This window comes from Limanda limanda, chromosome 12, assembly GCF_963576545.1.
Source record: "Limanda limanda chromosome 12, fLimLim1.1, whole genome shotgun sequence".
In the NCBI taxonomy this organism is placed as follows: domain Eukaryota; kingdom Metazoa; phylum Chordata; class Actinopteri; order Pleuronectiformes; family Pleuronectidae; genus Limanda; species Limanda limanda.
This window is the reverse complement of record NC_083647.1, coordinates 17,457,555-17,475,100: the sequence shown is the minus strand read 5'-3', so window position 1 is coordinate 17,475,100 and position 17,546 is coordinate 17,457,555. Positions and strand designations below refer to the sequence as shown.

The 17,546-nt window shown below is 40.7% G+C and overlaps 1 protein-coding gene across 1 annotated transcript in view; it reads left to right on the top strand.

Annotated features, from left to right (window-relative positions):
- The first annotated feature begins 3,401 nt into the window (after positions 1–3,401).
- Positions 3,402–17,546, top strand: part of sash1b (SAM and SH3 domain containing 1b) — a 45,382-nt gene continuing 31,237 nt past the window's right edge. The window contains exon 1 of the mRNA XM_061082378.1: positions 3,402–3,872. Coding sequence (XP_060938361.1) covers positions 3,402–3,872 — 471 coding nt within the window. The remainder of the gene's footprint in view (positions 3,873–17,546) is intronic.

Here is a 17,546-nt window from a genome sequence, read left to right as displayed (position 1 = left end):
TTGTACAGTTTTATTAAACAAATTTCACATGGATGTCTGACTTAATCTGCTGCCACAAACAATTTAGACTGTAGATACAGTATATAAATATATATATATAGATATTATTGTGCAATGGAAAATAAATGTAAAACCAATCATAACATATTTTGTCTTGTGTTTTTTTGATTCATGTTTTCTTATTTACTCTCCGACCTTATTTAGAAATGATTGCTTCATTGGCATAAATATGGAAATAGTTTTTGGAAATGTGCCTCCATAAGTCAGAGGTCGTGTCAGCTATCGATTATAGATCAAACACACTGGTGATGTATTCTTCAACACTTATAGTCCTGAGGGATGTCATTTTGACTCCTTGACTCATGGTAGTTTGTGCAAAAGTAGAAACATGTTTTAAAAAATGTTATCTCAGCAAAGAAGCAGAAATTATTTTTGCAGCTCTTTTTCAGATGGCCAGGAGCTTAACATATTTTGTTCATTTTCTAATTACCATTTTTATACCCAGATATACATATTCAATGACTCACCATATGCTCTCTATCCAGTTATCTTTTTATCTCTCTATCATCTATCTATCCATCTCTCTCTCTCTCTCTCTCTTCAAACATCTCTCTCCATAATCTATCTATCTATCTATCTATCTATCTATCTATCAATCTCTATATATCTATTCATCTCTCTCTCTCTCCATCCTCTCTATCTATCTATCCATCTCTCTCCCTCCCTCTATCTCTATTCATCTCTCTCCATTATCTATCTATCTATCTATCTATCTATCTATCTATCTATCTATCTATCTATCTATCTATCTATCTATCTATCTATCTATCTATCTATCTATCTATCTATCTATCTATCTATCTATCTATCTATCTATCTATCTATCTATCTTTTCATATCTCTCTCTATCCATCTCCCTCCCTCCCTCTATCTCTATTCATCTCTCTCCATCATCTATCTATCTATCTATCTTTTCATCTTTCTCTCTCTCTCCATCTTACAAACTAAGTAACTAATAAAATCGAGTAACCTTCTTGTACTAGTATTGTATCAGTATTTAATGTGATTCTATTGTGTCTGCTCCGCGTCCCAGAAGCCCCTGCAGGTGGCGCTGGTGTCCTCGGCGGGGTCTTCTTCTCTCCACCAGCAGCAGCAGCATCCTCCTCCTCCTCCTCCTCCTCCACCTCCTCCTCCTCAGACCGTCCGAGGCGGCGCAGCGAGCGGAGCCACAAGCAAAGTTGCGAGGGTCTGAAGCCGGAGCTCAAAGTCCAGCCCCAGCAGGTCCTCAGAGAACAGGTAGAGAACTAACATTACTTCACTCTCCTTCCCTGTGCGAGCCCTTTCGCTCCCGTTTCCCTCCATGTGTGTGTGACGTGTGTTTAACCGCTGGGGCTTCGGCGGCAGCCTCGTAATTGTTTCCCCGGGTTGAGTGTCTGATGGACCGGGGGCGACTCGCCTGTCTCACGGCTGCGGTGGATGAGACAAAGAGGATGGAAGCGGCGGGAGAGTAAGCCAACTGTTACCGTGCCCCCCCTCCTCTTCCGTCCATCCGAAGCCCCCTCATCTTCAGCGTGGGGGGGAGATTTTAGAGAAACCTGCTCTTGTCCAACCAGAACTTTAGGATTCGGTCCATCAAGGGGAAGCTGCTGAGGTCAGTGGCCCTGGAGGCACCTGACCCTGAACTTCCTATTGGACTTTAAAACAGCACAGCCTCTTTTTAGCTTGGATATAAGTTCCATTACATTTGATTTGTATTTCGCCAAATAACAAAATACATGATCTCAAGGCACTTTAGGATATTACAGAGGATCCCATCAACTGTGAGCAATTGGCGAATGTTAATTAGGTTTTTTCACTCTTGTTGAGGGCTAAAGGGAAAGTTCACCCCAAAATGGAAATTCACTCATTATCTACTCCATCTACCATTATGCCTATGGAGGGGGGTGTAATTTGAATCTTGGGGCTTACGGACCCCTCAGGTTCTTCTGTTGTTTTAGTACGTATTAAGAATCGGTCGCCATTTACTTGAATTGTATTGGATTTGGCTGCAACTCTGTTACCCCTGAAACTCCAAAAGGGATTCGTAGACTCAAACATTTCACCCACTACCCCCGTCGGCAAAGAGGTGAGTGAATTCAAAATTTTGGATGAATTATGCCTTTAAGGACAGGGGGTGTTGCACCTTGTTAAGCCCTATGAGACAAATAATGATTTTGGAACATTATGGGCATTGCAATTCATATCTTATTATGTTATTGAAAAAAATGGGGCCATGTACCCCAACCAGTTGGGGAGTGCGGTGGAAAAAATGGGGTTGGAGATGTTGAAGGTCAGAGTCAACAAACGACCCTGAAACTCCGGGTCTCCGCTGTTCAACTGTCCCTGGGCTGCACATAGATGCACTGACTGTGTATGAATATGGGAAGAGCAACTCTGTAGTTCAAGGGCATGAGAAAAATGTTGGAAGAAAGGAGATGCCTCCAGGACATGTCCAAGGTCCGGGTCAACAAACAACCCTGAAACTGTCTTTGCACAAGAAAACCAGTGCATCTGTTACTCCTTGTGTTTCCCATATTAAATGGCTTCTGGAGGCTGAGTGGGTCAAACAACCAGAAGGTCGATGGTGCCATCCCAGTCTGCCCCATTCCCTGTGTCCTTGGGCAAGAAACTGAACCCAGATATTGCTCCTGATGGCTGTGTGTGATAGAGGGCTGCAGATGGTTGCACTGTATGAATGTGTGAATGGGCTAAACTGTGTTGTTGGGGCACGTTCGCAAATGTATAACAATTTCCGAGGCGATGAAAACATTCAGAATCAGAATCAGAATTCTTTTACTTACCAAGTATGTTTGCACATACAGGAAATTGCCTTGGTGTCATTAGTGCACTGAACATAAAACAACAATATAAAAACAACAATATATAACAAAATGGAATAAAATAGAATGAAATTATATACAGTAACAGTTCTAAGGTTCAGAGATTGGTGATAGTCCCATAATATATAAATTATAAATTATTATTCACTTCCTGTGGTGCAGCAAAATTTCAACTTTGGTGAACTTTGACCTGCGATATTTGTTTCACCTTTGCGTATATTGTGTCCATGCCCAACAGCGGTTTGTGTGGTCATCAAGACTAAAACTATTCATCTACCATTCTGACTATCAAAGGTGTTTCATTCAGCATCTTCCTACAGTATAATGTCTAAATTTTAGTCTGCTCTGTTTTCTAAGGTTCTTCCAACGACTATTAGATGTGTCTGCTTTGGAGAATTGACCCCAGAACTGTGTGTAACGTGGGGATTACATGGGTCACAGCGCTGGAGAGCCTCAGCAGCAATGTGAATGAAGATGATCGTTTGCACCTAAGGTAGAGGCCTCCCCGCATCCTGTCTCAAGATGAGCCAGGGGCCAAACCTCGTGCTCGAGTGGCTCTCCAAGCTCGATCTCTCCCAGTACGTGGAGGCCTTCATAGACAACGGCTACGACGATTTGGAGGTCTGCAAGCAGATCGGGGAGCCCGACCTGGATGCCATAGGTGTCCGCATCGAGTATCACAGGCACAGGCTGCTCACAGCAGTGGAGAGGCTGAAAGAGGAAGAGAATCGAAAAGCAACGGGTTACTATTTCACCTTAGAGCCTCTGGACGCCTCGGCCTGTCACCACACCTCACAGGAAGACTTCCTGACGCTGGGGTCACACACGGGGACCACAGGAGTTCACCAGGTCTCCTGTCCTGGAAACCATAACCTGAGATACACAGATTGTAATGACTTTGTGACTTATCCCAAACTAAAGCTGAAGGTACTGATACGGGATAAACTGGCTAAAGAGGGGATTAACCTTGGAGAGGCACCCTACACCGATAAGGTAGGCAATTTTTTGTTTTGTTTTACACTATGTTGCTTGCTTTTAAAGCGCTGTCTCGTTGAATTTGATATGCTCACTCTGCTATGTAAGTGATGAAGAGTGTGTCAAATCTCTTTGATGGCGCTGACGTGCAGTGATTCTTCTCTATCTCTCCATTGATGCTTTGGATTCTTTGGCAAAGGAAATGATTCAGTGAAGTGTTAAATCCTGCCTCATAATTTGCTCAAAACGTTTTCACACTAGGGCCTAAGTTCAGTTAAATTAATTCCTTTTAATTGAATTGCATTGGTGGGTGCTGAGTTGACTCATACCATGGTGATGTGAGTGTAAATGGTTGTTTGTCTCTGTGTGATTGCCCTGAGATTCCTACTCATCCTCCCTACCCTGCATCTCACTGGTGAGGTCAGCTGGGATTGGCTCCATCTCTCCCCAGCTCAGAGTGTCTGTGCTTTAAAAACCCTGCTAATATTTTTGGCATAATATCAAGGGCACCTGTGACACAGGAGGTAAAGTGGGTCGTTCATTAGTTCCAAGGTTTGATCTGCATGACGGAAGTGTCCTCGAGGGAGATGCTGAACATCACTGCATGCGATTGGCTCGAGCAGTGTGTGGACGAATTAATGAAAGGCACATGAGGAGAGTTAAATGGCTTTTGATCAATTGGAGGAAAAGCAATAAACCAGAACTCAAAATGCTGTAGCTCCAGACATTCAGCAGACATCAGGGTTCTAACGTGTGTTAAACATAAGCCCCATACCTCATATTTAACACATCCCAGCATGTTGTTGTCAAGATATCAAAGCCCCCTGACCTCTGCAGTGAGAGGTCAGTAGGGCAAGGGATCAGTTCGCTACAGCGACAGATGTTTACTCTGGATGAATGACACATTTACTGATTGTATGGCATTTTGTTTCCGGGGATCCTCTCTGCTCTGACAACAGTCCAGTCTGTGTTGCCTGCAGACAGTGCAGAGATTTTTGGTAATGTAATTGCACAGAATAGCCAGTCCACTTTGGTATTGACCAAATCCCTTAATATGCTCAGCGAATGTTCTGAGGCCAGTGGGATGAGGGGCTGAGTGGCAACAATCTGTCACTATCTTTGAAGGATTCTGGATTTTATTGTGTGACAGGAAAAAGCTGTCTGCCAGCAGACACTACTGGTGGGGATATGATTCTGTTTCAGCTGTATTGTACCAAACTGTCAGAGTGAATCCCTGCTAAGCAGCACTGTTGGAAACCACCCTAGAATATCTTTACACATCCAGACCGATGACACAGTTAAGGTTGTCAGCCGTGGCACTCAGCCAAGAGAGAACTTTTCTTTTAATGCACATTCACCCTCGTCTGGTTTTTTCTTTCCTCAGCTGTGACAACTTTAAAACGCTCCTCCTCAATAATTAACGAATGTGGTCTGAGGGCCTGACGAGCCAGAAGCAGCTTTCCAGTTTAACTGAACTGATCTTTTTTGTCACAGCAAATCATAGACAATATTAAGCCTAAGTCATATTAGCATGGATTTTCCCAAGCCTTCCTGTGGAAATTTGCCCATTTACCATATTCTAATTTATTCTGACCATTGCCATCTATTTGGAAAGGTTGATTTAATTCCTCTGTCGTGCCATTAGCTTTAAAATTGCTGCACCATACCTATAAAACTGTTTGGTTTCTGACAGTTTCTCAGCTACAAGCATTTGCTGTTCATGAAAGATTCAGAGGCTACAAACTAGTAAGTGCAAAGGCACTTTGTGGTTTACTTACCACGTTTTTATAGGTTTCAATCCAATAGTAGCAAAGTCGGATTCAACGAGCAAAACAATCCAAAATTCTGCAGCTCTCGAGTCAGTACAGGATTTCAGGGCTATAAGTTCATTCAGAGGGGAAAACCTACGAAACGCACGGAAATAGATTTTACTCCAGTCAATGAAATAGTAGAATAGTATATCATCCTCCCACATTTCAGTAGGAAGTGAGCCAAAATTTTCGGCTCATAAAGTTCGGCCATTCAGATCCTTCTCGGTACTTTCATTATGAAAACAAACGTGTGAGTATTGAGCACCAGCTTGTTAAACAGCAGTAGAAGGCTGATATAAACAATCGGGTCAGAGTGGTCAGCTCTGCGTGGTAACAGCCTTTTGGAGCAATTTGGCTTTTCAGGTTCATCAGATCTAGTCCATTAAACAGTTGCAGGAGGCAGGTATGTAGGCCAGCAGGGCCCATTTTCTTACCAGGAATAGCATACGGCAGCTTCAGGCTAAGTCTTACTGCCAGAAATACTTTTTTTATCTCAAATTCCAGCAGGAGTTAGGCAATATAAAAGTAAATTATGTGTTTTGGTTTGTGATTAGATATAGTTCGTGATTTTTGGTTCTATGCCAAGGAGTTTATGTTTTCATGTTTGTTTGTCTTGTTTGTTTGGATTATGCAAAAACAGATTTCCGAGAAACTTGATGGAAGCATGCGAAATAGATCATAGCAACCCATTGAACTTTGGAGCAGTTTCAGGCTTTTCTTATTTTTGTGTGATACAATGTTTTTTGACATTCATTGAATAATTCATGGATTTTGATGAGAAAAACGGACGTATTTATTCAACTGATATTTATGAGTGTGTAAATTTTAGTGCAGCTTGATCGACTTCAAAGAGCTTTGGCGGAGATATGTGCTAAACTGAGTGCCATTCTATAGTTGCACTTTAATCCATATTATAATTGTTCTAATTTTCTGTTCCTTTTTTGGCCAAAATGGTGTCAAGTGGTGTCAGGGCGCTGTCACAGAAATGTCATGTAAAGTCTGTGTTGTGTCTCATTTCCACAAATTAGATTTTCATGTCACACAGGAATGAAGGCAAAATATTGAAATCGACCTTTTGTTGAAGGGTGTAGACATTTTTAAACTCAACATACATACACATACAAATACCATGGAAACTCTCCCTATTTTGCTATTTTTTTGCTCTTACTGATACATTGTATTGGAATGATTTAAGGTTATCTTACATTGGCCTTGATAGTTTGCTCTGTGTGAGATCTGAAAGCAGTATGGCTTTCCCCCGGGGGCTGTCTGCAGTTCGCGGATGGCAGTGGTTTTGATCTGCAGTCCCACTATGCCGTAGTCTGGGTTTGATAGTGCAATCAATTTCCAATGAGTAATGTGCTTTTCTGACTATTCCTCGCGCATGACTAGTTCAGGCAGGCCCGCCGGACCTATTGGGGACTTTCAGAGTGCAGGAGAAATAGAGTTAATGGGATTAAAGCTGGTTGAGCTGTAAATGACCTGAACACTGGCACCGCGACAAGTGTTTCACTGGAAGTGTATCAGGGATTTTCCAAAAAATAGATTTCACCCAAAGGCAAGACGGAGAAGCAAAATCTGGCATTAAAATAAAAACTCCCATGAGCTTGACTCTCACCAAAGTAGAAACTAAACAAACATTTCACAGCCAGATGCTGCTTTAGTAGAGCTGTAAGTGCTTTAGTAGAGTCTTGTCATCACATTTTACACTCTAGTATTTTGAATCACAAAAGACTAGGCCTATTCATAATTTAAGAGTTAAGATTTTAAGTTAAATTCAAATCTGAACACACCCTGTTGATTTGAACTCAAGTTGTTAACTTCAGTATGAGCACATCAAGATGATTAACAAGCTTTCTAGGGGAGTGTCACACGATAAGCTTTGTACCTTCACAAAAACACATTCATTACATTGTTCATGGCCCACCAACCCTGATTGGTATTGTCCCTTTTTAGTCGTCTTAACAATGACCCTCAACTACCCAGAAGGCCTCATTGCAGTTTCTGCCCTGAAAACATCTCAGAATAGGGAACAAATCTTAGTTGTTCAGAAGATTTCCCTCTGTTGCTCTGCCAGAGGATCGGAGGACAAGAAAAACCAGCAAGCGCCCTTTTTGACAGAAGAAAAGCCTCTCTGAATAGAGCCTGGCAAAATACAAGCTTCGCAGCAGCTGACAGCTGTCCCTGCCTTTGACGCTATAAAAAGGACACTGAATAGACGTGTTTTTATTGAAAAAAGTTGGTTTTAAATCACCAGCCTCAGTTTACCCATGAGAACCAGTGCAACATAATGAGGGTCAGAAAGGATCTGGACATAAAGGAGAGAGGTGATTTTCTAGTTTAATGGTTGATAACATCAATAGTTTCCTTTTCCCTGCTTCTCAGTCCCTGATAACCCTGAGCAGGATGAGTGGGCACAGATAATGAAAGAGAGGTTAATGTGTAGTCTAATGTGCGTGTCTGTTAAGATTCCTGTTAAGCTTGACAATGTAAATATAAATAAATATTGCAGGCTTTTAATTGTTGATAATTAATTAATGACAGTAAAATAAAGAAAAAACGGTGTTGAAAATCAGCTTAAGCTGCTACTAATTTGAGCTAACTATGAGGGATGCACTGATTCCATCCACTGGATCTCTGACAGTGTCAATACAGGCCTTATTAACTGGATCAATCTTTTAAATCATGTGTTTTGCTTTCCATTACATTTACTGAGACTCAGCGGGGTTCCCAACACAGTTTTCGTGTCATAGCAGTCAACTCACCTCATGTTACCCCACAGGAAAAAAATCTAGTGAGTTCCATGCATTGTGCATTATACAGATTTCAATTTTGAAAATAGATTTGTAACTAGAATCGACAGATCAATGCGTACATATTTATCACTTATATTGTTTGCTTAATTGTTTAGCTACTAGCTGTTGAAGAAGGTTAAAGTGCCAGAAAACTTTACCAGTTAACCTGGACCTCTCAGTGGTTATTAAGGTCAAGTTTAAGGTACAGTTTTTCATTTCGAGAAAAACATCAATAAAGAATGAAGTAAAACTAAATTGTATTTTTTAATCTCAAGTCGAACTTTTGAGATTGATAAAGGTTACTTTCCACACACTGCTCACCTACCTCTTCATGCCTTGTGTCGATGAATTGATGAAATCGTTCTTTAGAATCTGTTTGGATGGCGAGGAAATTCTTTCACTTTTATCACATAAACACAACGTGGTGATCAACGTTAGATCTTTGAAGAGACTGTGGCAAAAAGTGTCCAGAGGGAGAAACCATACAAGCTTGGAAACATGGAACGCTGGAACAGCAAATTCCCAACACGCTTCTCTGTATGTTCGTCTGAGTGCACGAATAACAATCATAGATTTGTATCAGGTCATGTTGCCGTGTGATCCTCTATTAGAATGTCCTTTCTCCATTACCACTGTCTCCCTGCTCACCATGTAGCGTACTGTAGGGAAGGTCTACTTATGGACTTTATTCATGTTGTGTCAGTATGGATTAGGTCAAACCAGTGGGCCATTACAAGAATATGGCTGGATTATTGCACTGATGGTGCTGTGGGGGGGTTGCACAGTCTTGCACAGTGCACTCAAAGGCTTAACATGCCATGAACACCCTTGTCGCTTATCGTTTGGGATGGAGTAAATTCCTTGTTATTCATGGAGTGGCCACTTCCTCTATAGTGAAGATGCAGCATGTTTGAAAAAAACAAGAAACAACGAGGATAGCTGTCACTCTACCAGCACATGTTCAGCCACTGCACATTACATCACGTCTAAGTGATATCACAGATGCAGATGTTATTTACACAGGGAATACTGTGTTATGTATAATGTAAACCCCCATGCTAAGCAGGGCATAATCACTGACCTATATTTATGAATTTAAGATTAGAATTGTCCAGGGTCAGTGGACTGGAGGTTGAGGAGAGATGTATCGAGTAGCTCATTCTTCTCTATCAGTTCTGTACAGTGTAAATACCACAGTATATAAGCTCAAGGAGGAAGGGTGTTCTTTTCATTTCATTGGATTAATTTGTGCAGTTGTTTTGTGTCAACATTTCCCTTAAGCCTTAGATATTGAAACACCCCTCAGCCTCCACCCTTTACCTCTGTTGCTGCCTCAGCTATTGTATAACAATGCTAAGCAGCTCTTTGAAACTCTCTGGCACTCTGTGAATTTAAATCACTGAGAAAAAGCCTCCTTTGCTTTGAGGCAGTTGGACTGAGGGAGGAAGTTTGACTCAAGTCTGAATCGGAGGATAACACCGAGCTCAGCCCTGAATGCTTTGAACTGCTTTTCTTAATCACACTGTACCTGCCCTGTCTGGGACGTAAATATCAACCTTCTGTCATCGGGATATCACGCATTTGAAAGTGTCCAGATCACTCATGGTCGCCAGGAATATGTAAAGCAGACACAAATACTGCATGATGACATTCATGTTTTTTGATAACGATTCATTTCCTTAGTTCTTCTGAAATCACGTGTACATGAATGGTGCTTTGTAGTAGGTTATGAATTTGTTGGGTAAAGCTGTTTTCTGAGTGCCTGCTCTGCCCCAACCCGCCTACCTGCGAGTGTTATATCACCGCCAGGCACTTGAAGGTCTTTGAGCCTCACTACTTTGACCTTGATCACATTCCATTACGAGGGTCTATCCATCTCTCCGCTGGTATATTTTTACCCCGTGTGCAAGATGGGCCATTTCAGCCGGGGTCAGCGAATCTTTTCAGTCAGTCAAGCAGAGGAATTTAAATGCCGAAGGTAAGAGGTGAGAGAGACACGCCATCGCTCTAATGCCGCTACGGTTCTTTTGTGATTTATTTATGTTACTGTGAAGTTTAGCATTTTGCATATAGTCACACTTTGATATAATAAATTATAACGAAAGTACCTAATACAATTAATATGAATAATGAACTAACTAATTAAAGGAAAACCTGAAAAAATTACTAGAAAAACAGAATGACAATGCAGGAGAGGTCACTGCAAGGTCTTAGTGTGCAACTGGTGTGATTCATTCACCATTGGCCTTTGCAATCATCACATATTAATCCAGTAGAATAACTTTGGGAGACTTTGGACTGACAGGTTAAAGTGCTTTACATTACCATCCTCAGAACATAAGAATAATGTTTTATTACTCCAGTAGAATTCAGTCACATTGACACTGTTCTGATGGTTCATGATGGCCCGACATCAAGATGTTTGTGTGTTGTTGTTTTTCCTTTAATTTGTCACCTGTGTCTGTATTCAATAATGTGCATAATGTACGATGTCTATATGTCTATGTACACATTGTTAAAATCTTAAGCAATTTATGAATATATCAGTTTAGGACCAATGGTTTTGGCTTCACAAAACAGCCAATTAATTTTGAAATAATAATTCACCTACACTCCACACCAATTGAAACAAAAGTTTGAAAGGAAATGGAAAATCGTTTTTCAGGATATAGTTATCACATTAATTCAAATATAATTATGGCATTAAGAGAAAACGTTTTTTTCACATCTGCCAGTTGCTAGATGTTCTGTCTATCACTCCATCCATCCCTCCCTCCCTTTGAGTTGTGCAGCAGGTAAAGCATGCTAGTCCAAATGTCCCTCCTTGGGAGCCCCAAGGTGTTCCCAGGGCAGATGTTCCCCTGGACAGATGTTCTGTCAAGTCTCATTAAACCAACATGAACCAACCTGAGCCTAACTAAACTGTCTAGACACCCTGAAGCAGTCAGTAATCCATCATGACTTCTGTGTCTGCAACAGTGAAACATGTTTTTTACGTGCCAGTAGAAGGCATTTTCACTTTCATTTATCATTAGAGATATCCATCTGTCTTTTGATATATAGGTCATGTATGGATTGCAGCTTATAGTCGGTTTACATGCTGACCGTCTCTCATGACATTAATGCTACTACCACTTGGGAAATTTGAACTATGCGACTCACTTCTCACCTTCTATGCCAATACTTGGCACATTAAGAGATAATAGAGATATATTTTGGCACACATGCCATGATGTAAGGACATCCCCACATTTGGTAAAAATCTGGTCAGAGGCCTGCGTGCAGTGCGTGGTCAGAAAATTAATTTGTGAGCTGCACATGGAGGTAAAAAACAAATGGATTTTTAAAGTCAGAACATTTCTAAAACACATCACTTAAACCCGATCAAATCTGTCTGGGTGTCTTTAATCCAAGCACGAGATATACGAGGACTACCAGTGAATTCCCTTCCCCACCCCCACTCCCTCACTGACACAGTGGATTTAACGTTGCCTGCAGCTCATTCAAAATGCAAAAGAATGACAAGGAAGCAGACGACACACAGTATAGTACACACATCAAATCACTGCAGCTGTTTAGCTGTTGGATTTAGAATTCAGTCATGACCTTTTTTGTGCAGGTCAGATAACCACTTAAAATCCTGTAACACCAAAAGACTTTCTCTTGAATCATGCCCTTCAGGCGAACATGAGTCGACTACATCTCTCAGGTCTGTCTGGCACCTTTACTGTTTTTTTTTACCCTAGAATATGCACAGGTCAAAGTCTAAAACATTAGATCTGTCAGGTACTGTGGCGTCATGTCAACACTGCAACAGTAGACAGTCAATTATTAATAAAAAACAAAGAACATTAATATTGTTTTCATAAACCAAGGTCAAATTGTATACATGTGTCTCGTGATCTTTCAATTCTGTAGGCAATGATTTGTGTTTGTTCTTTTCGTTCTGTTGCCATCTCCACAATCTCTCTGCACTGACTAAGATGACTGAGCTGATTTTTGTTTCAAGCCGGGCAACAACAATAGTGAGAACATCTTCATGAAGCAAAGTGCCAACATATTCTGTCACAACTCTCTACTTAGCATTCAATTTTAATATCATATTCTGTGCGGCGTCTGTCTCTTTGCATGGCATTCATGAATCCAACACCAAGGTTTCGCCTTCTTATTCATCTGGGGAAGTGTTAACCTTTTGAATTGAGTTTTAGTGTTTCTAACTCCCTCTGAAAGCTGTGGGGACTACACCAACCAGTGTAATTCAAACCTTGCATTTTGAATTTGACGGATCCCTGACTTGTTTTAGGCGAATCCAACCACCAACAAATTACTGTTCCCACTGACAACACCACATCAGGCAACTGTAAGAAAAGCAATGAAAAGAAATCCCATGAGTTTACGCAGGTCAAGAAAGGATTTGGTTATTCTTGTGTTTTATTCAAAGAGACAAAAGTCACTACATCTTCCCTGTTTATATATACGGACCCTGTCCAGGATGTAAAGATCATTTCACACACAGTGTTGTGGGTTAAACCCACAACTATGGTGAGCCCCAGGGTGCAAGTGCCTGAGCGAGACAGACAAACTGAAATAGAACAGTAATTTAGTGCTGTCTTTATCTAGAATGCCATAACTGTGTGTGATTATATCGTTGAGCAGTGATATATATTATATTGAACTACGTACAATGACAACGAGTAAGAGCATTACCCAGCACTGACGGGGTCATGCAGAGGTTGAGCGCATATTGAACAGTTATATTTATATCCGCCAATGAGGTTATGTTTTTACCGCTGTCGGTTTGTTGGTTTGCTTGCTTGTAACCCAGATTACACAAAAACTACCGAAGGGATGACAATGAGACTTGGTGGAAGGATGCAGTACGGGGAAGGGAAAAGCCAATTAAGTTTGGTTGGAGCCAAGAATTTTTTTTATTTTCTTTAACATTGCGAGATGGGGCTTTTTAACAAAATTTTCTCACGGAATAATTCATAGATCTTGATGGAAAAAAAACACGGAACTGTTATCTAAAGCTGTTTTCAGACATGGCCGGCGGGTGAAGTCATGAGAATTGGGTACAGACTTTACCCGCTGTTTGCTTTTCACACATGCACAACTCAGCGGGAGAGTCTCCGCACAGACGCTTTCACATCTGCAACAAATGCTTGGAGAAGCGAAAGCTGGAGCAGGCGGGTGCAGCAGGCACAGACGGGAAGTAACGTATTAATTCCGCTGCAGTGATCACGTGATTTTCTTTCAAACTCAGACAACGGCATTGACTCTTATCGCCACAACTCTCTTGACATCTTCATTCGTGCCCTCTTTGTGTATGACAGCCCCACTCGCTCTCTGTGAATCCAGCAGGGAATCCCGTGCCGTGTTCTCACGTCGGATCCTCCAGACTTTCTGCAGATTTAATACTTCTGGGGCCAGACAGAGAAAGTGCGCAGAAACTGGGGATGCTCTCAATCAGAGATCTGTGTTCACACATGCACCTCTTCCGGAGAAAGTGCGATCTGTTCCTTTTTTCTGTGCATATGCGTGTGTACGCCGGATGTTGGACAGTACTCATTTAGAAAGACAAAAAAAAAAGGATTGACTGTATGTGTTTTTTCTTTTCAGATTTTAAATGAAAGAATGTTTGTGTTGTATGTTGTTTTTTGTTTTATCGTGTTCTTTTCCAATGTCAAACACAGTGCTGTTGCGACGTACTGTAGTGGTATTTGCTATATCTGAAAGGAAAGGTAACCAAAAATGATTGACCACTGAATTTTGTGCTTCCTAGTGTAAATGTGTTGTAGGGATTCACCTTACACACAGTGTGAAGAGCAGTCACATATTAGTTCTAGTTTGCCTGTTTTTCCAGGGACTGTCGCTGCTGGAGCAGCTTCCCCACAGTGTCCGTTGTTCTTTCCATGCACTGTAGGTCTACAGTACATTTCACAGCTTGATCTCCATCCAGCTGTGTCACATTGGAGGGATCAATGCAAGCTGTGTTTCCCACAGGTGGAGAATTTACTTGTGACGGTGGGTGGCACAGCATGTAACTGATGTACATACAGAGTATCATGCAGTTCAGAGGGGGGGAGTGTAACCAACTTTGGCTGAAATTTATAGATGTGCTCTTACAGGAAGACTGTTGGAAGAGACTTCCATTTCCTCTGGATCCCTGAACACCTCATATGCAGGCATAGCAAGGCACACAGACAAGTCATTCAGTTACATGTGAACAAGCTCTTCTAATTTGAAACTGAGTGTTTTTTTTATCTACCTGGGCAGATTTAGTATACCAGGATAGACCGCCCAAGTAGATATTGTGTGAAACGTTGGCAAGCTCTGCCTATACACATGATATTTCATAAACAATAGAGCTTGACCTTTCTGGGAGGATATAGAGGATTTTATAGGTGAATGCCAAGGGTCACACTCCTGTAGCGACAACTGTATCTTTAGATTATGACCCACTTTCAGCTCCTCAGCAGTTTAGACCCCCCATCCCTCATAAATTTCATATGACAAAGCAACTGACACTATTGGATAGAATTAACCATGACAAAATGTAAGCTGAGCTGCTTCGCTGTCGACCCAGTTGCATAGAATACGACAGTTCCTGTATTCACTGCCATGTGAAATTAAGAGGATTTGATTCTCAATTCATATCCATTTTCTTGCAATGGGTTTCTTGAGAATGGTTAATGTGCATAATCTTACCCTTTCACCATACATAATGTATTCACTCTAAGAAATCCAAGTCCAATGAAGCAGCTATAGTGTTTCTGTTTCTTTTGCCTCAGGTTCAGCCGTTGGCCTCTTTTTTTCAGTCTCAGTGAATTATCATATGCTCATCTGAGTCATCATTTCTTGTGAAAAGTATATATAGAAAGTTTGTGGCTAGATGATTGTCATTCTCACTTTCTATGAGTTTATATATAAGGACTCTGTTGTTTAAAATGGTATTCTCTAATAGCTACCTGTAACAGAAATATTTGATGCGACCCCCTCTTTGGTAAATCTAGGCTAGAAACCTGAGCCTGCAATAGAAAACCCTTACAGCCCAGTATTATTCTGAAAGTAGGAAATACACGTCCTATCCACCAGACTGACTACATCAATGCTAATGTGGTCACGTCTTAGAGAATGCATAAAAAATCATGAACTGCCTCACTTACACCTTTCAGGAAACATTCCAATCCGCTGACTCGGATTGTACAACCCTTAAGTAAATCAGACCACAGAGTATATTCAATTTTTATTTCTTCCACATTTGAAATCTGGCCTCACAGATATGGAATTTTGGGTAAAAGATTTGTCATACGATTTATTGCTAGACATATATTGGGGAAAAAATGCCAATGATTCCTATAAAATGTCTTTATCGGACCCTAATAATAAAGAAAAACCACTATATATTATAATATACTGGTATAGAGACTCATGCAGAGACAGATAAATACATAAATCACAAAATGTAATCATATGCAGAACTTGAATTAAGATGTAAAATGTAAACATAGATGCACATCTTCTCTGCATTATTTATTATTTGTTCTATTTGTTATAAAAACAGTTTCACTTTGAGCATAAACATAGATATGTGATTTAATCGATCAACAGATAAATTGATTGTCGGCCTATGAAACTCTTAACATTTACTCGCCCCCTATGGGGCTTCTGTGCTTTATCTTGTCATGTGGGCGCATGTAAATATTACTGGGTATTCATACCAGTGGCAGTAGTGGCTGAGAGCACATATCTGGGTTAAGTAAATTTAAAACAAAAGTGAAATTGAGATGTGTGCTCAGATCTAAGCCAGTGGTTACAGAATAGTGCTGCTGTGTGCCAGACATGACAGGTTCAGACTCTTCTGCCGGTGTGAGATGTTTCACCTTAGCTGTACCTCCATTAAAAATATATAACTGCTCTGTATTGCAAATTTTAACAGAAAGGTAAAAGGTAGTCTCCACCTCAGTGTAATAGACTGATGTTACGCAAAAAAAAAAGATCATCACTTTTTATTATTTTTAACCCTGTTTTACTATTATATCAAATCATTTAAATTCTAAGATTACAACCACCTGAATATGTTGTGTTGCAGTATGTGTAAGCTGTCACTCAAGGAACTGCTGGAATTTATTCAGTCGAGAATAATATGTGGACTGTCAGTGCTTGTCTACGATGGAACAACACAGTATGGAACAGTATATGGAGGTTAGGACATGTTAACATTTACTTCTGTTAATTCATTTACATATCAGATATAAATTTGTCCGTAAAAGATAGTTTAAAAGTGTTTTGCGATCTGGACAGGCTTGCAACTATATTATATGAATAATGAAAATATAATAAATATCAGCAATCAGTTGTGAAAACTACTTGAAAATAAAAAAAAGCAGCACTACTGGAATTCTCTGTCTCAGGGCCCGAGCTGCTATCCTGAATGATGGACAGGAGTCTGACAATATCACTTTCATTGACTGAAAATGAAATGTAGGTCAAACTGAATTGAATGAATAATTCAACAACAACCGTGTAAAAATGTTGGCAGAGTCTACAACCAAACTCAGCCACAGAAAGAGGAATTTGCACTTTGGGAAATCTAAAAAACCCAGTGTGGGAATACTTTGGATTTATGTCTTTTGATAATTGAGGAACCTCGAGATAAAGTTGTTTGAAAGATGTAATCATTGCAGAGTTTGCTATCTCAAGGCACAAACCTTCTTTTTGTTCTCAAAACTGATATCAGCATTTAACCAGGCAAGCAAATGTACATGTAAAGTGATAATCCATACCACTCATTGTTTAGCCGTGGCAGATTTCCAGTAACGAGTTAAAGCCAGCTTGGATTTGTGCTTATCCTCTTCTCAACCAGTCTGATCAAGTGCATCCAGGCCGCACACACATCAATGTGTATCTGAATGCATGTGGCAAGTCTTTTAAATAACAGATAGCAATGTTTGTGCTGCCTCAGTGACGGGAAAAAGCCTGCGCCTTTAAAAAAAGCTTCTGAGGAGCAGGCGATGCCTCCTGGGGAAGTAGATGGCAGTGAGCAGTGATCTTTGGTACAATAGTTCATGTGTACTGTACGACTA